At 36.8% G+C, this 25,000-nt stretch overlaps 2 protein-coding genes across 56 annotated transcripts in view; one reads left to right on the top strand and one right to left on the bottom strand.

Moving 5' to 3' along the window:
- The window catches only part of LOC122252311 (uncharacterized), a 21,173-nt gene extending 15,146 nt beyond the window's left edge, over positions 1–6,027 (top strand). For all 6 annotated transcript variants that reach the window (XM_043014709.2, XM_043014707.2, XM_086545415.1 and 3 more), the window contains exons 4-5: positions 3,834–3,958; positions 4,140–6,027. In XM_043014709.2, coding sequence (XP_042870643.2) covers positions 3,834–3,958; positions 4,140–4,281 — 267 coding nt within the window. In that variant the 3' untranslated portion in view covers positions 4,282–6,027. The remainder of the gene's footprint in view (positions 1–3,833; positions 3,959–4,139) is intronic.
- Positions 5,920–25,000, bottom strand: part of LOC122252312 (uncharacterized) — a 91,589-nt gene continuing 72,508 nt past the window's right edge. For 21 of the 50 annotated variants that reach the window (XM_086545360.1, XM_086545364.1, XM_086545366.1 and 18 more), the window contains 11 exons: positions 23,374–23,527; positions 22,727–22,898; positions 22,222–22,329; positions 21,910–22,105; positions 21,674–21,783; positions 20,562–20,828; positions 18,050–18,206; positions 17,578–17,768; positions 14,371–14,610; positions 10,588–10,712; positions 5,920–10,425 (listed from right to left, as the gene is read on the bottom strand). In XM_086545360.1, the coding sequence (XP_086401486.1) occupies positions 10,263–10,425; positions 10,588–10,712; positions 14,371–14,610; positions 17,578–17,768; positions 18,050–18,206; positions 20,562–20,828; positions 21,674–21,783; positions 21,910–22,105; positions 22,222–22,329; positions 22,727–22,898; positions 23,374–23,527 (1,883 nt within the window). In that variant the 3' untranslated portion in view covers positions 5,920–10,262. Of the gene's footprint in view, positions 10,426–10,587; positions 10,713–11,389; positions 12,887–14,370; positions 14,611–17,577; positions 17,769–18,049; positions 18,207–20,561; positions 20,829–21,673; positions 21,784–21,909; positions 22,106–22,221; positions 22,330–22,726; positions 22,899–23,373; positions 23,528–25,000 lie in introns of those variants that run through there. The other 29 variants (XM_086545382.1, XM_086545386.1, XM_086545389.1 and 26 more) reach the window with 22 other exon arrangements.

Raw genomic sequence — 25,000 nt, 5'->3', positions numbered from 1 at the left:
AAAGGGCCTTGGAGGGCTCGGCTCGGGAAAGCGGAATGGCGTTTAGGCAGGGAAATGACGACTGAAATCACGCACATACACATGCACGCACACGTACGCACGCACGCACACGCACACGCACACGCACACACACACACACACACACACACACACACACACACACACGCACACGCACACGCACACGTACTCACACGCACACGCACTCACACGCACACGCACACGCACACGCACACGCACACACACACACACACACACACACACACACGCACACGCACACGCACACGCACACGTACTCACACGCACACGCACTCACACGCACACGCACACGCACACGCACACGCACACGCACACGCACACGCACACACACACACACACACACACACACACACGCACACGCACACGCACACGCACACGCACACACGCACATATGTTTATGTTTATGTTTGTATATTCACAAATGTTTTTTTTTATACATTTGTTTGCGTGGTCGTCAGTTTTCAGGGTCGGAGTTAGTGAAGTGCAGCAGTGATGGAGGAGAAGTTGGCCGTGGACAGAAAATTAGCGTTGGGGGGCGGGAAAAAGGGGGGAGGGGGAGGAGGAGGAGGAAGGTATGGAGGATGGAGGAGGGTATGGAGGAGGGAGGAGGAAGGAGGGAGGAGGGGGGTATGGAGGAGGGAGGAGGGAGGAGGAAGGAGGAGGAGGAGGAGGGTATGGTGGAGGAGGAGGGTATGGAGGAGGGAGGAGGGAGGAGGGAGGAGGAGGAAGGAGGGTTGGCACTCGAAGAAACCATGTATAGGCTTCTGAGACCGCAATGGACTGCCATAGCGAAGAACACCTGCAAATCCCACTATTTTTATACATTCGTTTTACACTTCTGGCTCTGCACTGCACTCCCTTGTCCTTCAGTAACCTTGGAGGAGGAGGAGGAGGAGGAGGAGGAGGAGGAGGAGGAGGAGGAGGAGGAGGAGGAGGAGGAGGAGGAGGAGGAGGAAAAGAGGAGGAGGAGGAGGAAAAGAGGAGGATGAAAAGAGGAGGAGGAGGAGAAAGAACACCGAATGCGACTGGCATCTTCTTTTCTTCATCTCGATGTGTTTAGTTCCTGTGTAATTTCTTAGCGACTCTCCCAGGCCACCGGGCGCTGAGATCCCATTGTGCCGAAGAATGGCGATCTGACTGACTATGAGGCTCAAGAGATTTTCCTTCAAGTCGGAGTGACACGTTCTTAGGAGACGAGTTCGAGATATTTTTACGGCCATACATTTTTGGATTTTGCCTCGACGCCCGTTTCCCGTGGCAAGCGATTGCATTCTGCTGATTAGAAGAGCTATGGTAATATCTATCCCTGCTGTCAAGGATTGTGAGGAGAGCGTTAAAGGCCTTTGCAGCTATTTGGTGCAAGTATTTTATCTATGCAAACGTCCATTTCGGATCTAGTACTGTAAAGATACGAAACGTACATGGAACGCTGTTTCTTTTTTTCTTAAAGAAGAAATGCTTGTTGAAACTGGCGTCATCCCAGATACCAGAAATTCCTCGATAATTATAACTCCTTGGGTGAAACAAACACCACGATTTGCAATCCCGCTCATTGCTAAGCACAGACAAATGAAAGCCCACTCTTTACTCTTGATAGAAATAATAAATGGGCGTGGGTGCGTGTGACGATATTGAAAATAAAAAGAGAGAGAGAAAACGAGCGACATTGTTGGCGCGGAAGCAAGCAACTTGGCGGAACCACGTTATATTTTACGATCGTAGTTGACGCGGTCCGCCATCATGGTAAATCCTGTGACTGATCAGTGTTTTACCACCCTGTAGCAGGAAGCAGATGCAAACGAGATTATTTTCGGTTCCACATACTTGCAGCAAAGCAAACTGGCTTAGGCCACACGACAGCACAAGCTGCGGCCGCTAATTCGATAATGCTGTTTGGGCATTTTATATCTCGTTAGATTGTATCTTTTTGTTACGATTCGAGCGGGGACATTAAGTATTGAGTATATCTGACGTTTTCGACGTTTTTATTCGTATTTTCCTGGTCGGTGTAGACTCAATGACTTTACTCTTTGTCAGAAGCCCAGGAAATGTACCTACGAAATATTATAGAGTTAATAGAGACGCAGTGTTGCTCGTCACTATGGATTCTCCACATTGCCGTATTTACTACTTTATATAAGTACATCAGTGTTGCTCACTGGTTTTCTGATTTTTCTCTTCCCTCCCCTGTGTTCCCTCCATCTCCCCCAGTCCAACTTCTGTTTTCTTTCACTGGTGGCATCCGAACACCGCTAATTCTTATATTGCAACTCCATTTCCTTGTATCCAGCTGTTGTTTATTTTCCTTGCACGTAAAGCATCTTGAACGCGTAGTTCTTCAGATATTTCACCTTAGTCTTTATAGCAGCGGAATTAACCGAGAGGCAGAAAATCGTATTATCGGTGAATATTCAAAATTGTATCAGCATTCAAATTTACCGGTGAGTCATCTTTTTAAGCCGCGTATAATATTTAAGATAATTTTCTGCCCGATCATGTTGCTTTTCCGCTGCATCAGATCACGGACATTATCATGTTTTCCTCGTCTCTCTTATATATTATCAGCTCGGGTCTTTAGGTATAACTAGAATATAATTTCATCAGACATCAACTTTAAAAAATGAGCTCGAGTTTCGGGGAAATAGTGTGTCCCACTATTATTGTTATGATTTTTTTTTCATCTATGTGTTTTCGTACTATCATTTCTAATCCTGATTATTACTGATTCCTCTTGCTTAGATCTAGGTAATATGAGTGAGCGGCTCATGTCGTGTTTCAAATAGTTGAGGTTAATCGCTTTAAATCTGTATTTTCTCTTCCGTTTCGTCTCATTCCGCTACTATCTTCGAAGCGGTTTCTTAGCTGAAGCGAGTTCGGATCTAATTTGCATTCAGTGGCGCGTTTACCTGAAATTTTCCATTGGCTTCTTCGATTCGATATTTCATTCGTTGTTTTTTTGTGTAGCAATGCCATTTATTATTTGTGATATTTTTCAGTCATTTACCGTTGCTGAAGAATTTCTGGCTTTGAGGTGTTCGATCCGTACTCGAAACGTGGTTGGTTCGTAATTCGTTTAGTTTCCCCTTTATTACTATGCATATTTTTCTTTAACCGTTGATATGCATTTGTTACCATGATAATTGTTTGTGATCATTGTATCCTGTAATTAAGTATGATTGTGTATTTTCGCCGTTTTCAACGTAAATGGCATGTGGCATCTCGCAAATGCATCTGGGAGATTACAATCGTCTACCACCTGTTGGAGTCTAATATTACCCCGTCTGTTCATTCAACTTTTGTCCACATTTTAACCAGCCTTGGCTACCGTGTAGAGACACTGTGGTATTTATAGTCAGCCCAAAAACATACCCGGTGTTGGAGTCAGCGCAAAGTCGCTCTCCAAAGTTTTGGCATTTGATACACTTCTGACACGTCACTGCTATACCAAACGCTGACACACTCTTCCTTATTATATTCTGTCATTCTTGAGTTTGGCGATTTTCGTTGCTGCCAAAGGGAATGGTGATAGTTTCCTGGTAGCTGATCCATTTTGCACACTTATTTGTATTCAAAATGGTATTCCTGTAAGCTCTCATTTTCGTATTTAATTTCCTTTCCTTCATATATACATATATATATATATATATATATATATATATGTGTGTGTGTGTGTGTGTGTGTGTGTGTGTGTGTGTGTGTGTGTGTGTGTGTGTGTGTGTGTGTGTGTGTTTATCACTAATATGAAATGTACTTTTTGGACCATAAGACAAGTAAAACATTTTTTTTTCATGTTTCAGGGTGGCAACATTGAGAAATGTTCCCAGTGTACCCGCACCGTGTATGCAATGGAAAAATTAGAAGTGGCTGGACGGGTGATGCATAAGACGTGCTTCCGGTGCTGCAAATGTAACTCGCAATTAAGGTGAGATACAAAATTCCTTCGTTGCTCTTAAATAATTACAGTGCTCTTGTTCATGAGAAAAAAAGTCTATTTATGAACAATTATCTAAGAACTCCGAGCTTTCAAGCTTTCAAATATCATAGGAATGTTAGTTGCTGCCAGGTAGATGCCGTCTGTAATATTCATTTCGTTTTGCTTTCAGTGTTGGCAGATTCTCCATCGGCGGCGACGACCTATACTGCATGACCCACTACAAGCAAGCCTTTAGGGAGAAGGGCACTTACGACGTGTTCACTCCGAACAACCCATGCAAAGGCAAATGGGAGACAAAAGCCCAGCAATGATGTGGAAGTTTTTAATGTATAGTTGGGGACCACATTCACAGCAGCCATAGATCGAGCATTGTAAATCGCTTCAGGCTCTCGCAGAATGAATATGGCGGATATTAGAAAAAGAAGAAGAAAAAAACAAAAAAACATCAGATTGTGCTAATTTTCTGACAAGTCTGAAGGCAACCTTAGAAAGAAAATGAGAGGAGAAGTCAGTATACTAATTTTACTTTATTTTTGTATCTGATAATGTAATATAGAAACATCTACAACTATAATTTTCTGAAACACAATAATCCTGAGAGAGAGCCTCCATTTCTGTGCCTTAGCACCTCTCATGCTCCTGTTTTTTCAGGGAGTAGATTTTTTAATAATCTTGAAAATAGATAGTTACTGCTTTGTATGACTTGAATGAAAAAGGTAGACCCCCTTCAATTTTATGATTATGACCTCAATCTATTGTCATTTATTTTTATGTGATTATAGTTTTAAAATCTTGCCATGACATACAGGAAATATGATTCTTGAATTTATACTATATATTATTTTTGTGCAGAACATCGTCTGTATGATATACTATTAGGACAATGACAATGATGGAAAAATTATTGTCAGTTTTATGTTATGCTATGAATATCCTTTAAACTATACAGTTAGACATAGTCTTATTTATTTGCTTCTATTTCAATTTTTAACTGATTTGTTGTAACATTTTTTTTTTGTCCTGTCAAAATACAATTTCTCGCAAGAGGAAAGGTATATAAAGTGTCTTTTAATGTCACGAACAATGATTTCATTACCACTAATGGAAAAAAAAAATGTTTTGGAGTTTTGCTGATTTTAAATTTTACATATTGATAATAATTTGGTCAGCTTGATATTTGCTATATTCTAATATTTTGATCTGGCACAGAAAGTGACTTATAAAATTAATTTCACTATTTATCATAACGATATATATTTTGGCCTTGATCTCCATTTTTAAGACATGTGTAAAAAAAATATGCAGTACAGTGGATGTCATCTACACATTAATATATTTTTCCCAAAGATAGATTATGGAGCATTTCACACCCTAACTATGGCCTTAAAATACCCTTTGTTTCTCTGAAAGAAGAGTGAGTTGTTTTTATTTTGTGTGATAATAAGCTTTTTGTGATAACCAAGATTTAATACCATTTTGAATTTTTTGCCCCTATTTTGGTTTTCAAAATATTTAGTCAACTGTAAGGGAATAATTCAAAAACATTTTCTTTTGTAATCAGCTTAAAGAGTGTTTTTGTATTTCTAATCTCGTAACTTACCTACCAAGTAATAATTTTGATGTTTTCGGAAAGTAATAATACTACTTTATATATACACTGAATGGCCTTTCTAGGTTTCATGTATTTATAAAACTTGAATTGTAAGTACATATGTATATATTTTTTCATCAAAATTGAGTGTTCGTGTTCTTTACAATTTCATATCACAGTACTTATAATATACAAGTACGTACTTTACATTGTCTAACGAACAGGTATTCACTTTCAGGATCAAAGAATATCCAATAATTCGGATGTCAATTTTACAATTATATATAAGATACAATTACATTAAAGGTATCTAAATATATATTCACAAACCAAAGAGAGGATAATGAAATTGTTGCTATTACTGTAGATCTTTTTACTTGTAGATAAAGGTGAGCCACAACTACATTTTGCCACAATTATTTATGATTATATGTATGAAAGCTATAAAATAAATACAAAAAATTATTGCAATATCTTTCTTATGTGTGATTTCAGATTTTCGAAAGTGTTCATATGTAGCTACAGTTGGGAAAAAAAAGAATCAAAAGGCAGAGGAAACAAGTTAAAATGGAGATAAAACAAAATCAGAATAATTGTTACTACAGCAAAATCAGATGGTGTACCACAAGGCAATACTTTGCACCTTCTTTTTTGCCCTGGTGGTATAAGTACATGAAAATGAGAATAATCAGCTTTCCTGATGAGAGAATTATGGCTCGGATCTAACTCTTATCAGGAGCTAATGAAGTGAGAAAAAAAATACGGAAGTGCATTTAATACAAGGCTCACACTCCTATATTTCAACCACTCAACAGTGAACAAGCTATAAAGCACTATTGATTACTAGTCCCCCAGCTACATGTATTGTGCATTTGAATGGTATTTTGGCTGTGATCTAAGACTGCCTGAGCCCTTTTTAGTATACAGAATGGTAAAGAACAAGAAAAGATTAGTTTCAGTGTCTTCCATTACAAACTAGTTACTGCTAGATAGTTTAGCCTAAATACCTTTGTGAGCCTTTTTCATACATCAAATATTGGATTGTAACTGGGGTTAGGTGGGCGAAAAACCCACATTGAATGATTTATTGACTTCTACTATCGTTCTGTGATGGTTCTCAGGTTACTAGTCCTTAAACACTCCACTTCATGGGGAAGGAGAAAGAAAAGTAATAGCAATATCAACAAAGCATAGTAAAATGCCCTCAATTAAGATGTGAGGTGGAGAAAAAGTACACGACATGATACAATACTCCTACGTGTGTCAGCACAGTTATCTATGGCATCATATAAAAGGGTTCGGAGTTCTGGTAACTTCCCAAAAGGTAAAAATGAATATTACACTAACAGTGCGAATTAAGCAAATGTGACAAGGCTTTTTAAATCTATCTCTTAAACATCAAACTTTCTTATAGGAGGGGATTAATTTCTTTTAGTTTGTCACAGCCATGTGTATTGTAGCTATTATTATGATCATTATTATTTCTAAAGCTTTTCATTCTGTATAATAATAATGTTATTATAATATAAATAACAGTAAAGTGGGCTTGTGTGTTTAATATTTTAAATATTGTATTTGAGACGCGTGTACAATATTCTATACCACACTGTTACACAAACAATGGCCATCATGATTCACAGTTTTAGTAAACTGGCACCAAGCTGAATTCCTTCTTCATATGATAACATTTTCTATAGAGTTAAACAATCTGATCTTCCTTAAGTTGTATCGAATGTTAAAATGCCACACTGGTAATCACTGTAATTACATTCAAAGCATGAGTCTTACATTTGTTATCTGCACTGACTCAGCAGACTAAAAACTAATGGATGTTACAATACTAGTTTGCTTTTCCTTTGATTAACTACCGGCATCTTTAGACTAACCATTTTTGCAAATGTTACATCCATAAATTCATTGTGGAGCAGGTTATGCAGGAAAAATAGATTGATTACCTAACATTTCTCACTGCTTCATCTGAACATTTCTCTTAAAATACTTTGCAAAACTTTTCTGATCCAAACAGAGAAACCCTACTAGGCAGTTTTATTCAAATGCTGAAGCTGGCACTTTGACAATCTTTCATGAATTAAGCTATAATCAGGCATAAGATGAGGAAATGCTCAGCCTATAACAGTATCAAACTGGAAAAGATCCAAAGCTTTTCCTAAGGTATATGAATATGAAACTGCTCACGTTCTGAGTAAGTATAATATATATTTTACTGTGATATGTCATAATATATGATTAACTTTATAGGAAGCATTAACAAAGGCCTCTTTGTTTCGTGCAATATATCAAGGATATATATTACATATATTTCCGGTTTTCCTTCCAAACAAGTGACAAATGATACATGAAACAATTTTTACTTCTTGAAGTGCAGATGCTTTGACAAGATACCACCAATCTGGCATTTTCTTTTACTTCTATAACAAGCTTCAATTATTTATGTATCTGGTATATCAGTGTTTTATTCACTTAATGGTCAGTACATAAAATATCACAAAGAAAGTCTTGATAACTTTCTCTTGTTATTTTACCATGAAAATCCATTTGTCAGACTCACTAAAACAGGAAACTGTACTATGTGGTTATCATGATGCCATTCTCACTCCCCCCCCAAAAAAAAAATAATAAGGAAAATAAAAATATTTTCTGTTAAAATTGTTTTGGACTCGATAACATTTTCATCTGATTACTTTCTAGCCAAATGCTACTCTAAAATAAAAAGAGAAAAATGAAAATTGAGGAACATGATTTGCTCCAAAAGTATCATGAAGTGAAGAGAAGAGAAGTCACTGCCATCACTCTTCATTAACCTTCCAAAGCTCCTCCCTTTTGCCTGAATTAGGACTACATCACATGAGAAACGGTGCTGCTAAATGCACTAAGCCTATGGTTTTTATTCTTATCTACATATCTACAATCTACACTAACTTTGATATAAATTATGAATAATTATTTTCAAACAATCATTTGTCTATAGAGAAATGTTAAACAGTAACATGTAAATGCTTTCTTACAGCTATATTCATTTATTGATGCTCTATAACTAAAGACATGGGTTTCTGCGACCTCACATAACTCTTGTAAAAAAATTAGTTCACTGCTTGAAAAGGAGACATTAAAAGTAAGAAGACAAAATGGTAACAATACTACACGGGCATCTTCATTATATGGTACAAACGAAATGAAAACTTGTGCAAACCCCAACATTCAAAGAACATTCTAAATGTCTGATATTCTAAAACATCCATTTAGTATCATAATTGGAGGCCACCATGACACAGTGGCAGCACACACTGTTGATCCCCATGAGAATGGGTCTGAATCCAGTCCATGGTTGGTCTAAGGACAGAAAGCATTCCACTTCGGGTCTCTTAACTCTTGGAGTGTCTTAGTTGAAAAACCTATTCTAATGTTTAGTGTAATCAAATTTGCTAAGTGCAATGCCTGTTACTCAGTTGAACATTGTTTGTATGTGTAAAATTATAAACACAGAAGGGGGCTTTACAAAACAAAAATACAGTGAAGTTTAATTCCTTTACTAGAAACAGAATTAATGAGGTCACAGAACCCAGTTGCAATACAAATAAATACCTTCAGTTTGGTGAAAAGATTTTGGTCTGATAAAGTGGATGGTCATAATCCCTCATCAAAACAAAAAACACCTGACCAAATTCTATGGTTACTTAATATTTAAATCACAAGATGAAAAAAAAACATTGAAATCTGCAGTATTGAAAATATCATATTGACTAATCAAGCTTTCATAAAATCACAGAAATAAGAATAATTTGTGCCATCTGAGAGGAACCAAGTGCCACTGAAACAAATATTGGTAGGTCTCAGTTGGCCAACAAGCTTACAACATTCACTGTGCTAAACCAGGGAGTCCCTAAAAATTATAAGGCTATAAAAGAGAAGTAAAACTCCCAAAAGCCTGTTGAGACAAAATTCTTTGGGTCTTATAACTCTCATAAAGTGTTTTGCTGAATTTACACTATAACCTATACTTTACTGTGATAAAGTGCTATGACTAGTCTAATTCTTATGTGGCATTGTGCCATGAAGTGACCATAATGAATATAATACTTTTATCTGATATGATATGGCTACACACAAAGTGCTGAATAATCAATATTTTTACAGAAAATATTGGTCAGGCTTTGTTGTTGCCGAGTGAAGGCTTTCTCCGGAAAACTTGCTGAACAAGTGCCGAGACACAACTTCAACTCAGCCCTGACCCCCACAATGGTCATTGCCAGATCTACTGGTGGCACAATAGGGGAGAATGTACTTCGCAGAGTACCCTGGGACTTGTGGTGTGAGATTTGATGATGGCATGCTGTTAGATGTAACAAAATATCTTTTAGTCTGAATCCTCTCAATCAGTGAAGAGATGACAAGAACTGGATCCGAGAGGCATAGTTAGGAAGAATATATATATATATTTTTTGAAAAAACAAAACAAAAAATCACAGTTCAGATCATGTAATCTCTTATACATACAAGATGGATTTATAAAAATGATTGTCATTCAAGAACTCAGTCTTTATCCATCAATGATAAGAATTCAAGATATTAATGATCTTAGTCTGCCATCTTTTCACTGATAGGGTCTGAAGTCATATGGCACTTTGCCATATTGTTGATTTACAGAATATTGTATCTACAATAGTCTAAAAACAGGGTTTCTTATTCTTGACTCTTTGCCAATTCTGAACTTGTTGCCTCAATTTTTTTTGTCCACTTCCCTTTGTTGGGCGTAAATACATCATATGTTCCTTTTTCTGTGAAAGCCTGTTTATAGTGTGTCATGCAGTATATGTCCTCACCGCCTATGGAGAATGAATTCATGCTGGAAGAAACAAAAGAACATGAGGAGAAAATAATGACTTTTCTATAATAATATATAATATATAATAATGTTCAAAACACATAAAACAAACAGATTTCTTATGGGTAATATATTAGGAAAAATGTGGCAAATATTTCACTTCACTTGAACATCGAGCATTACCTGAGTTTTGTACTACATTTGCAACATTTGAAGCAATTCTTGTGTAGTACACGACCAGCAACTTCCAGTCTCTCCATTGCGTACACAGTGCGGTCACATGACAGACACTTGTCTCCCCCACCACCCTGAAATTATTCAATGATTTTATTAACTGGGCATGAATTTTGGTGATTTACTTTCTTTTCATTATGTGTCATGTCTTAATGCTAAAAGCAACAGAATATGAAAGAAGCTAAATATAAAAGTGCAATTCAGTGCAACCACATATGCTATGAAATGTCTATCACAGCTTGAAATTCAAAGATGTGTTTTCATTGGCATATAATATCTTCACACTAAAATCCACATCAAACTGAAACAAACCATGCACTACCTCCATATATTTTACTAACAACATGATGAGTTACTAAGCTGTCTCTTACTTAACATACTAATGAAGTAAAATCATGAAGCACAATAAGTGGAAAATATGGTTTTCTTTCCCTTGTAACACCAAATAAATTGAAAAAAGAAAAAAAAATCCATAATGTTTAAAGATATTAACAGTTGGTTAGTTTCAACAATACAATGTTCAAAAACTTCAAATGTATTCCAAACTAATAATACAAAATAAACTGTACATTAGTTCACAAACAAATATCACATAACATGTAGGCATCACAGGCCAAGTAAATGACTGGTTAGTATTAATAAAAAATGCATTACATCACACCTAGACATCTGCACCTTATGACTTACCTATCAAAGGAACTGCTTGGGAATATGTTGACTCATAACCACAGGAAGGTACATACAGATTCACTTAATATATCAATTTATTAATCAATTTTGATACAAAGTTAAAAACTACATAAAATAATGATGATAACATAAAGTATCTCAATTGTGTGCTGCGTTTCAAATGACACAATTCTTTTTACAATTGCGAGTTCTGACAGCATTACCTTTTTTGAGTTACAGTGTTGAAACTGATATCCTTACCAAAATTAAAAAAAGAAAAGAAAAAAAAAACTATCAGTAAAATCTAAAAAATATGATACAAATCATCTAAATATTATATTCCAAAAAAAGCTTCAAGCATTCTGAGGACATGTAGAGTGAGTGAAGATGCCATACATAAGGAAGGTAAAACTTGATATACAGTAATGTTGACAGTCACCCACATCACTTGTGAAGAGTGATGAGTCATTTTGGGAATAAATGGGCATAGCTAATCATATCTATAAGCAGCAGATACATATATGCGCTGGGTGGTTATTTGCCGTAGCATCTATACAGGAAAAGGAGGGAATTACTTATATACTGTATACCAGAAAAAAACTTCCTGTACAAGCTGTAGTCAACACACAATAGTAAAAAGTTTCTCCTGGTAACATTCATTACATAATAAGATGCTGAGAACTAAAAATAATGTCAACTGCTGTAGATTATTCAGGCTGCACTTGTTTCATCAATATCAAGTAAAACAGAAAGCATTATCTGCTTATGTTTTTTAACTGAAATTTTGGGGAGGTCATACATACACGTATTCACTTTAAGCACCAAATTAGAAATCATGCCTATATAATCCTGCTTACTCCAAGACTAAGGATTACATTATCAATTTCTTTATCTTTAACCCTCTCCAAGCATGAGTGTACACCATCATAAGCCTAAAATTTGCATGCTATGGTAGAGTAAAGAAAGCCCACACTTCTGATATATATATCTTCTTGAAACAAGCATCTACAAGGTAATACCAAACATCTTTCATGACAAATGAAGGCAAAGGAAATAACCAATATTTTCCTAAAAAGCAGTAACATGAGATTTACCGCCTTCAAAGAAAAAACCATCTTCCACTGAAGTATGATACATAATAAAACATTTAAATACAACACAAGAAAGACATACTGTAATTGGAAAAAAATGTCATATAAAAGGCAACCACTCTATCCCCAGTCATTTATGAAACATTCTTGGTTTTCTGACTTCAAATGTGTTAACTCGAAAGGCGTCATGGTTAACAGTGAGAGACAACAGACAGATATCTGCTGTCATCATGGAGGATTGCTAATGAGGTGTAAATCTTGCGTATTGGAATCAAGCTGGAGCAGAGTTTCTGAGCGAGGAAGTCCCATGTGGTTTGAAGAAGAGAACAGATGAGCACAACTGCTGAATGAACGATGACGGATGACTGGGGTTGTAGGCGTCGTGGCAAGTCTCACTGGTGGAGGGAAGTGGACAGTCAGCCACAATGCCATGACTCAAGTCTGGGGTTAGTTGTGTCCATCCACAAGCTGTTCTGTTATCATTTCTCCTGTTGCAGGGTGAACATTGCCACAAAAAAGGGGGAAGACAAAAATGGATGTAGTGCACACTTCAATTCAAACTTAAAGTAGGAGTTAGTCCATACTGGTATTATGAAATGATGCTACAGGCATGCACCATTCAACAAACCACTGCTACATCAAGTCAGTCAATCAATGCTGTTAATCCATTTCAAATGTCTTCATGTGGTGATGTTTAAGTTGTGTTCTTCCTCTTGAGCTCTTGAAGAGACTGTAGTTTGTCTGAGTACAAAGCCATGTCATGAAGCTCTTCTCTGTCTCCCTTAGTTCACAAGAGAGCTTTAGCAGCTGCATGCACTGGTTATTAGAACTGTTGTCAAAGAAATGCAACTGATTCCACATTTGGTAAAGCTCACATTATGTAGATGAGATGTTCATCCTTACATCTGGCTATCATCACCATGTCAATCCTGGGTGTAGCCTCTATGTCTTCCAAAGAGTTACAGGGGTACTGTTAATGATTACTGCCATCTAGTAGTCCTCCTGAAGTCCATGACTGATACAGAAATGTTCTGGATTTGCATATCCATATATGTATATATTGCTGATTCTTAAATTTTGTTATATATATATATATATATATATATATATATATATATATATATATATATATATATATATATATATATATATATATATGTATATATGTATGTATTTCCTTATCTGCATTTTGAGAAACTTCTATTCATTTGTGTATTTTTGTTCTAAATATGCTGATCTGTTGTCATGCGCTTTTCCAGTTTCATGCTGAATGCAATCCAATAATTTTCATTGTCAGGAAAATATCCGGATCTCAATACAATTTCCAGATCTAGAGATAAAATTTTCACTGCTTATATTTCAAAGGTTTCTTGTATGCTTTTGCAAGGGGAGAACTCCTAGGCATTGTTCTTGTTAATATCCAAACTTGAGGGTATGGGATGGTACAAAATAACATGCAATGATACTGTTTTAAGGTTACACTAATCAGTACAAATGTAAAATGAATGCTACGATACTACCTTCACCTGGTTTATATGATACTACTGTTTTTAATATTTGATACTAGTTATCATGTTAAACTTAAGAGTATTTTCTTAAATCAGCCTTTTTCCTTTATTTCACATAATCTATGCATATTATACATCAAGATCTCTCACATACTTTCCCAAGATACAGTCAATCTAATCTATTGAGAAGGCAAAGAGGCTGTACATTGAATCAAAATAATACATAGAAATTTGTCATTTAATGCAAAATGATACCTATAAAGAAATATGCTTTTTAACTGGTTATTGTATTTTTACACTAGTGAAACCGCCACATATCTGCAACATATGCACTTACAAAAGCAACATACAGATACATGTTCATAGGAAGATACATCATCAGTATGGTATCTTCAGTAATTGGTGTTTCTTTACATAAGTCCTTGAAGATAAAATAAGGAGAAAAATCATTTATTTGTACTCACCACAAATCTGTTGACCTTCATCTTGGGTTGACTGCTTCTGACCGGCCGGCTTGCCTCCTGGGCCTTGTTCTCAAACATGGCACGGAGGTTGCGGGCGGTGTCAATGGACGGCATACACTCTTCATCATCCTCATTCCTCTCGTTGCGGTTGTACTCGTTGTTGTGTTCAACCTCTGTCTCCCACCGCTCGAATTTGGCTCGCAGCGAAGCTGCTTTTCTGGCACTCTGTGAGGATTTAGCCTGTATAGCAGCAAAGAAGCAGCAGCAGCAGCAGCCACCACGTGTGCATGCATACATGTATGCGTGAAGCAGCAAGTGCATTACCAAAGATATTAATAGATTTTTAACCAGATTTTATAAACCATTTTAACCAATGATAATATTGAAGCAAGAAAATGTAATGTTTGTGGAGAGGGATAGAGGTTAGTGGAGGGAACCATGTATATAAAAAAAGTATTTTACAGTAGAAAAATATAAAATGTAAATAAATGTGACATGCATGACATGAACATGTGAACAATCATGAACAAAAAATATAGACAATTAACAGAAGAAACAGAAGACACCGGAAGGAAAAACATAAATAAGTAAGCAGTGATTCATTAAAGAAGGAAAAACAAAATTTAGCAGCAAGATAGTTATATTAACATTGGCATCCATGCATGACAAGACCACAGAATAAAAACACAAGTTGAGACATTCAACGGAGACAACATGCAGACAGGGTGATAAAATTCGAATTTGCAGCAGATCAGCAAATAAGCAAGTGATAACGAGCGAGTGGGAAAGGTGGGGTGACCGAGGATGGAGAGGGGGAAGAGGAGAGGGGCAGGGGGGAGCAGGGGAGAAGGGGAGAAGGATGGAATTATTAGTAGTTTCTTCAAATAAAGTATAGACACTTCAACTTAAAGTAAAATGATTTTTGGGAGATGCTTGAAGTATTTTGCAAGCTATCTTGCAGAAAAAATAAAGTGTTTGAACATTACTGTTACTGAAACTGATAATAATTACATAATAATTCTTTCAGTAACAAGATAATTTATATATACACAATTTCTTGCCTATAACAAGAAAACAAAAAAGTATCTGACTATTACAAAAAATATCAGTTGTCATATTCAACACATAAGCATTTTGATACTTCAAAATTCTCCACCATAGAGATAACATAAAAATGAGAATGAGCATCGAGAGTATTATCTCAGCTCTTTTATCACTTGTAACTTAAAATTTTCATAAGTACAATAAAACCTCCTAAAATGCGACCTTTTTCTGATAAACAGCTCACGGAGCATATAATCATGTTTCAAGATGTCCTAGACTTATGGTATGATATATAAATCAATACATGATATATTAGCAAAGTGATACTAATCAGTGATGCCCTAGTTGCACAACCGAAGGAATGTATTGCCTATATTTTGAAGGGTGAGGGGGGGGAAGCAAAAGTGATCAATCCTGGTGAAAATCCCCATAGCGGAAGGGTTAATCCAAGACATGATTTTGTAAAAGACTATATACGAGCTTAAAATTGACCCAATAAAAAGAATACACACTTCAGTGAAGTTATTAACATTTCACCTTTCTATCTACCTTATAAATGATAATGAAAGATAAGCTAAATAGAATAAAGACTTAATTCTAAAAGGAAGTTTAAGTTTACCAAAATCTGTGATAGTTTTAGGAGGTTTCAATGCATGGTTTAGGAGAAAAAAAATAATAATCAACTGGGAAGTAAAGCACAATTATTACATTCAAAATAAAACTGAAATAAATGCAGTACAAGATAATTTTCATGTAAAACTGGATAATTTTGGTATGGTGTGTACATGCTTCAAGGTAAAGGCTATGATAGCCTTAGGGAAAAAAAAAAAAAAAAAAAATTGTTTATGGATATATTGGCAGGGAGCATAAATGTGGAAATCTCACAAAATCTATTATATTACCCAATATTCTGAAGGCCAGCTCTAATTCAACTACATCTTATGCCAACTAGAAGCAAGTTGTTGACAACATGAGCTGAATATCCATTTATAAACATTAACAGAAGATAATGCAAAGTTAATATCAAAATAGGGTAACGTCAGCGTGTCACTGCCATCTACGTTGTTACCAAAGAGAGAGTGAGCAGACAACAGAGAGGCCTTTCCTTGTGATATTGAATACTTCCACATGACTACATAAGGGTGAGTCTCAGTAATGATAGCCTAGCAGAAGCATTGAGAGTTGGGTCACCACACTAGCAGTACCACACCTACCCCTCACTGGACCACCTACCAGCTGTGCCGGCGATAGAAAAATTACGTCAGTATTTTTTGTGAGTGTTAGGCCTGTGGTTTTATCTATATCTGAACTATTGGTGTGTTTGCTAAACAGTATCATCGGAAACAAACTCAATCAAACTGTCTCTGTTAAGATAAGATACAAAACATTTAAGAAGCTATATAAAAAGGGAAGCTAGTATGGCCACTTCATTTAGGATAATTCTTCTCTTTTCCTCAATGGGAGAATCAATTGGACTATTAGTGCTATGAGAAATTAAAGCCTAGTATCTCTACCAAAAATTAGCAGATTTTGCAAAAAAGAAGACAAAATCAGAAAGAGTTTTGCAGACCTTTTTTTTTTTTTTTTTACATCAGAATAAAAAATAACAATTTGCATAAAAGTTAGTAGATTTATGAACTAAATTAGAAAATGGCAACTCTTGTCATTAAACAACAGCAATCAAATGAAACATTGTGCCCTTGTGTCTCATAGTTGGGCTGAAGTATGCAGAATAAATCAATGTAAAATTCAGTTTGGTTCGTAAAGCCAAAATATACAACAATTAAACAAGCCTTTTCCTATACAAGTGAGCATATATGTATGAATAAGTATGGGCCATAGCTGTAAAATAATGATCAATATGGTTCATATCTGAATATAAGCAATGATATCTAATGATAATATATGTAATAATAACAATGGTCACTTATAAATCAGTGCAGCAGTATCATTAAACAGAAATAAATAATAAAAATTGAATCACCATCCATTTATTTCCACAATAACCTGATCTTACTTACCTTCTTCTTCCTTGGTTTTTGCTAATGAATACAAATGGCTATGAAAATCAAACATAAAGATAATATACTGCTGTAGTATCAGTCAATTACACTTTCTTTGTCATTCTACCACAGGCAACAATGGAGAAGAATTACATCTTACCATCTCTAAGATTTCATCCTTGTACTTTGGTTTCCTAGGTCCCTCCTCCTCATCAGAATCCTCCTCCTCATCTTCGTCCTCATCATCTTCATCCTCTTCATCAGAGTACTCATCATCGGAATACTCTTCATCATCGGAATCCTCATCTTCACCCTCTGGTGGAGGTGTGAAGCGCTTCAGTGGTCGAGGAGCTGGTAAAAAGGTTACCAAAGTAGGAATTAAGCCTTACATTCAAACAGCAGCTGACTCAACAATTTTTCTTTTCTATTAACTGTACCAGCAGGACCTTTTACAAAAGATGTGCATGTCATTTATAATGTTTGTATGATGTAATAGCTTTTATCATTTGAATTACACTGTGATTTTACAGTACTAATAGCTATAAAAGTAAAAAAATACTTAGACTCTTTGTTATACCATACCATCACAAAAACCTTTCTTATTCTGCATTAAACAAAAATTGAAAAAGTACCTCTGTCATCTTCTTCCTCTTGCATCTCCATTTTTCTGAACATGGCAAGCACGCTCTTGGTCTTGCGGCAATCTAATGGTTCTTCTAGGTTGTCAGTGCACTTAACAAGGTTGGGATCACGTCCATAAAAGTCGGCCACTTCCTCATCGTCACAGCCCTGGGGACATCCAGATGGTAAATTATCTCAAGTATGGACATTTCTTTTGTTGTCTAGTAAGTAGTAAAGGAAGGGAAAGGTACAGGAGAGAAAAGGTAAACGTGAAATAGGATATTGAGATGTTACTGTGGTTAACAGGGATCAACGTCAGTGAGGTATAATCCTGGAATAAAAACAGTCTAGTTGTTTATTAGTAGTAATTGGAAGGGAAGTCAACTATTAATAGAAAGTGAGAATGTGAGAATAAGGTTATGAATAAAGGCAAAGTCAGCCTGGCAAAAACACTTAATATACAGCAACCTGCCAGAACAGATGATTTCTGATTCACTTTACTATGCAAGACGAAACTTATTTCTTATTCTCCGTGACACTGCATTTCTCTAACTGACTTGTCTCATAGTACAGACACATTCAGATTTAAGACTGAGATGTGTGGCTCAGCATTTTCTGAAAGTAAATAACTCAAATTATGGTTTAAGTGTTACCTTCATATGAATGTAAAAAAAAAGTCATAAATGTCGTAATGTCACTTAAGGCTAGGTGTTGTTAATCACACATATGGCAAAAGGCAGTAGAGAATAAGCAAGGGAATAAGAAAAAAAGATAACCAAATTCTAAAAAGCACAAGAGGAGAGGGAAGGAATAAAATCAGGTAAAAGTACATACAGGATAAGAAGGAGAAATGAGAAGGAGATATAGACGTGATGAAAAAATGAAGAATAAAGCAAAGAAGGCACAATAGAAAAGAAAGAAAAGAAATAAGAAAGAAAAAAAAAATGGAGGAATACAAAACAAAGAGAATAAACAAATGCTGCATACACATTCACATAAGGGCAGCAAAAAGTAAGGTAAAGGAGTAAAAATGTGACTGCAGAAATGTCCAAAATCAGTCAAAAGTAAATATAACAAGGAACAGTAAAACAGTCACGTCACAGTTAAGAAGAGCTATGAGAACTTCATCTATGTGGTTAGATATATTTTCTAGGCACATCACCTGAAACACCGTTTGAGTTTCTGAGGGAAAAAATGCTCAGTTTCCAATTCCAACAACAATCCCAAACTGCCATGCATATCTATATTCATTATCTACACAATCTTTCCACAAAGAACAAATCTATTAAAGCGCACAAATATTTTTTTTAGTAATATTCTTGCTAGCATATCTATAAGATAAAAACAACTATAATGGTCAGAATTGCACAGTCTTTGTTACTCACTCTGTAAAACATATTAACAAATATGGGAAATTTAAGCATCTCATTTTATGCAGGAGTTTAGGCAGTTTTGATCAGTCATTCTAAGGACTGGTCGGCCCTGAATCCATCTTTCAAAAAAGTTTCAGGTTTCAATAAATGTTTCCAGACTGTTTCTTGTTTGCCTTTTGTATAACTTGGTAGTGGCTAAATGTTTTACCTCCAGAGTGAGAAGAGAGAGGCAAGGTTTCCTGACAGTCTTGTGGTCATAAAAATGTCCAGTCGCCACCACTGTAATCCATATTTTCCCTGAATAGTAATATATGAAGTTATACTTATAGTGTAAGATATGTCTTGGGTGAGGAATATACATAATCTTTGAAATGTGACATTATTCCTATCATCTGTAGGTAACAGTACTGCAATAACTGCAAATACATATACAAATAGTTGTGCTTCTTTATGATTCCAATCATCATAATATCAGACAGACTTGTATAAAAAAGGTATAAATAAGAATTGATAACTGCACAATACAAAACATGTAATCTCTTGAATTGTGAAGTTATCCACTGGTATTTTTACCCTTTTCCTACAGTTGTCATCATGAACCTTCTTCATCTATCACAGAAACATTATATCTAGCATATGTTTTACATGGCTATCAACACTGCGGAGACATACCCAAAAATCAGCATGCTAACCTGGCAGGTCACTGATTTGGATGCCGAAAGGATCTAATAGCCTAGTACATACATGTTAGTGTAACAGTATGGGTAGACGGTTTATATGATTACTAATGAAAATGGTTTCCAGTTAAAACATATATTAACAGTTATTTCTTTACAGATATGAAAAACTTTAGATTGAAAGTATATATTGGAATGCAAAATCTTTTTATTTAAGCCTGAAGAAAGGGAATTTAACTTGAAAATATTAGACTGAATAATAACTTCCTTATAATTATGTGGTAGGCTGGCTGTGACACTTCTAAACACTGAATATAACCAAGGTACAAACACAGAAAACAAGTACCACTCGCTGGTACTACATTTCACAAACACAACACAAAACGAGACAATTCTACAAGCTACAATGGGCATGGGGAATCGGGAAATTCTGGGTTCGGATGATAAAAAACTCGGAGACCACAGCAAATTACCCGAAGCCTGCACACCGGACAATTAATTGCCATGCAACGTTTAGGCATATGGGCCTTTAAGAGCTCTTCATCAACCTGGGCTCCTTCACGAGGTGGGGTGATGCGGAATACTTTTTTCTTCTTCCTCTCCTGTTCTTTGGCACGTTCCTCATAGGTTGCAAAGAATTTAAAGCGGTCGAAAATATTTGAACTTTCAAGTCCCTCTTCATCTCCATCTCCATTCGCTCCATCGCCGACCTGCGAAGTGAGATTTCCAATACGCCTGCCCTGCAAAACACCAGCAACACTGTCCGGTCATATCTATCAATTGCTCTCACTTTTTTTTCCGGTATGTGTGTGTGTGCTTTGCTGGGAGATTTCAAGCAAAATTCTTCTATGCTACTGTATTAAGATTACTAAGCAAGACAAGTGTGTAGTTAGAGATTTATTCATGTAAGAAAGAAGTGAGACAGAAAGCAAAGGATCTAGAAAAAGAATTGGTCTTGAATTGGTTGCTTCTCCTGGATCTTCTGAACTCACATCCTTGCTGTAGAATAACATTAAATACGATTAATAAGTCATTCCAAAGAGAGACACACTTCCTAAGGTTGTAAAAGTAATTCTGTACAAAAGTGTTTGCTATAAAGGAAGAAGAGTCAATATATTAATTACAATTTTTCTATAAGAAAGAATAGCTAACATATTTACACATGCATGTTAAACTACATAAACACAAAACATATATATACACACACACGAGTGTGCACATATATATATATGTCTACATATTTACAATTAAGCAAAAAAATAAAGCTTTCTACATAATGTCTAAAGTCAGCTACAGTATCATCATTTCCATTTAACCTCATTTGAACAAAATCTTAACTTATGATTTAGGAATAGAAAAAAAAAAGGAAAAGTATTGATCTCACTGACAAAATGAACATAACTTAATCCAACCTATACAGCAAGGAATAAATGAAGATATTGGAAAATGTATACTACAGAAGTGAGAGAAAGACCAAAGAAAATCTGTAGTCATCTAAAGAGTATAAAATACCGAGATTCAGCTAATTCATGCTTGTAGTTTGCCTATCTGGAGTACCTCTGCAGAAAGTGGAAATCACACCTACCTCTCTTGATAACCTGTTTTCGCGAGGCCTTGTAGTAGCGTGTTCATTATCCTCTTGGCCTTCTCCTGATTCCATCTGCTTAAATAGGTTACGAGCCTTGCTGGCTGTTTCTGTTGATGGGTGTAAATATTAAATGTTTAACCAAAAGTCAGCTAAAACCCCCTTTCTTTAATAATTTATCACATGAACAATAAATATCACAATAAATAATGACACGCAATGAAACGAAATCTTACCACTATTCCTGAAAACATCATCAATTTCTTTCTGATCGTCAAAGCTGCCACCGAGCTCTCCCTTCTCGAATCTTTCCCTCAGATTCTTTGTGGCAGGACGACCATCGATGTTGATCTGATCTGGCCGCCTGTTTTTGTCATTCTGGTTTTCCAGATTTCCAGACTCGAACATCTCCCTCGTTGAGATATTCTTGCCCTATAAAACAATGATTACTCAAACTTTGGAGCAGTCTTACCATGTTCAATATTTACACTATGGCAAATCATATGCTCAGAATGTAATTTTCAACTGAAAATAAAAATGATTCTTACAGCGCACAACATCTGACGGAACTGTGACAATTCCTGGTTACGCCTCTTCCTCATCTCGTCACGGCGGTGCCTCTGTTTCTTCAGGTCTTCCATCCCAGCGAAGCTCACCTGAAGAAAACCACAAGCAAATTAAAACCCGCAAGAATCAGAATTTCTTAGACGTACAAAAATATTTACAAGAGGGCGAGACATTAGAATATAACTTTAAATGTGAGGAAATAATGTTGAAAACAAAAAGCATAAATTCTAGGTTTAACTTTTTACTGCATATGTGTTTGTGTGTGTGTGTGTGTGTGTGTGTGTGTGTGTGTGTGTGTGTGTGTGTGTGTGTGTGTGTGTGTGTGTGTGTGTGTGTGTGTGTGTGTGTGTGTGTGTGTGTGAGAGTGTGTGTGAGTGTGTAAGTAAGTGAGTGTGTGAGTAAGCGAGTGAGTGAGTGTGTCTGTGTTTGTGAGAGACAGTTCAAGCATGTGCATGTGCGCAAAATAAACCAAATTCCATCACGCACTGGACGAGTAATCTTCTTCTTCTTCTTGGTCTTGACGGCATCGGGATCTCCCTCTTCGCCTTCCTCTCCCTCTCCCTCTTCCTCCTCCTCGTCTTCATCGTCCTCGTCCTCCTCGTAGTCGCCGAGCTCAGAGTTCTCAATGCCGTACTCATCATCATCGCCGTACATAAACCTATCGAGGATAAAAAAAAAAGAGACAAATAAAAGATAGATATATGATTATCAATATGATTGCTACTAATACATTGGCATCATTACTTTTTTTGTGTCACTAACATTGGTCCAAATAATAATAATAATGATAAACATGATGATCATAATAATGATAATATTCATAGTGGTGGTAATAATAATAACAATAATAATAATAACAATATCAATAACAGTAAAATAATAATAATAATAATAACAATAATAATAATAATAATAACAATAACAGTAAAATAATAATAATAATAATAATAATAATAATAATAATAACAATAATACCAAATTTGGTAACAATAATAGTAATAATACCAACAATACTACTAATAATATCAGAAACAACAATAGCAATCACCATCAATGCAAAACAATAAAGACAACGGAGATACCAACTATCGTAATCCTAAAATCTAAAAAAAACAACATATAAAGAGACTCACTTGGCCGCCCTGTTGAGCAGCGAGCTTGACCTCCTCACTTGGACGGGGTCGGCTCTGCCCTCGTCCTCCTGGGCTGCCTGCTCGAACATGGCGAACTTTTGCCTGACGTTTGCTGTCGAGAGTTCTTCGAGGCCATAGTCGGGCCTGTCGGTGGCTGTAAGTAGAAAGCGGATGAGTGAAATGATAAGGAATGAGATGATTAGGAAAGGAGGGAAGTGGAAGCAGGAATAGGGGAAATCTGTCAAGGGATTGATAAGGGATTAGGAAAGTCTGTTGCTGGAGTATGGGTGATGCCTCATTGACAGGAAGGAAGATATATTGTGGCGATCAATTAAACACCGTCCTAATGATGGAGATATTTCTTTTACAGTTTACCTTTCCCCATATTCACTGGCATGGTAAAACGACCTACAGAAATCTACCCGAGGTCATAAAATTCATATTTTACACATGCACATTAATGTACAGCGTTAAAGAGGTAGAAAAGAGTAAATATGAAAAGTCCCAAACGCGCAAGTGGGCTATGGTGTTTTGGGCGTGACGGCACGGGCGAATGGGGCGACGTGACCAACAACTCACGTGGGTGGGTATGTCTGGGAGTCCATTTTAGACGTCGGGGAGTAAAGCGGTGAAGGACATGGATGTACCACCAACGGGGCACACGTCGCCCCCACGCCCGCTCCACACCCACGCGCCCAAACCCCAGCGAGGGCGTGGTGGGGAGTTCTGGATACCACACCACTACGCTCACGCCCGTCGAGTCTCGCAAGGGCGACTTCCCCGTTTCTAGAGGCTCCTTACACTGTGGTGGCGACGACGAGATCTCCTCCTTCAGCTGGTTCTTGGAGCACGGGGTATCTGCGCGATAACCCTCGGGGCATGGGGCAGCGGCCGGGGAGGAGTTCTCGTGGCAAGGGGCATCCACGGTAGAATCTTTAGGACATCCAGAGTCCGTGGACGCTTCGTTAGGGAATGAATTTTCGGAACGAGGATCTTCAGGGAAAAGGATTCTACAACAGGAATCCTCAGGACTTTGATTCGCCGAACAACAATCCTTCAGCGGTGAATCCGCAGAGCAAGATTCCTTAGAAATTGCTTTTTCACGAAAAATATCCTTAGAGAGTGGGTCCTCCAGGCAAGAATCGTTGGACAAGGGATCCTCAGGACAAGGATCAGTGGGACTTGTCTTACTGGTATTTAAATCACAGGGCAATGGATTCTCAAAACATGGCTGACTGAGATTCGAGTGATTTTCGTGATGATTAGAGGTCAGATCTAAGGGGGTCTCCTCACTACATAAACACTCCTGTCTATCAGCTGCAACAGTAGCGCTGAACTGAGATTCTTGTGTAGCAGCAGTGTTAATAATACACTCATTTTGGCTAGTCGTTGAACCGTTATTTTGGTTTGGGTGGTGATTTCCAGAGAGTTTAGTGTGACGGCATCTGCTGGTTCTCAACGACACAACGAGATAGCCATCGTCGCTTTCCTTCACCGTGTACTGGCACAACTCCGAGGCCTCTAATTCAACCCGAACTCCTGAACATGACCTTGATCTTTGTGGGGGAGTCGACACTGTCACGGGTTCACATATAGACAACTCTCTCACCTCTGTGGATTCGTCCAA

This window comes from Penaeus japonicus, unplaced genomic scaffold (assembly GCF_977035675.1).
Source record: "Penaeus japonicus unplaced genomic scaffold, GWHDUDI00000001_assembly GWHDUDI00000016, whole genome shotgun sequence".
Classification (NCBI taxonomy): Eukaryota; Metazoa; Arthropoda; class Malacostraca; order Decapoda; family Penaeidae; genus Penaeus; species Penaeus japonicus.
This window is presented reverse-complemented; position numbering and strand designations above follow the sequence as displayed.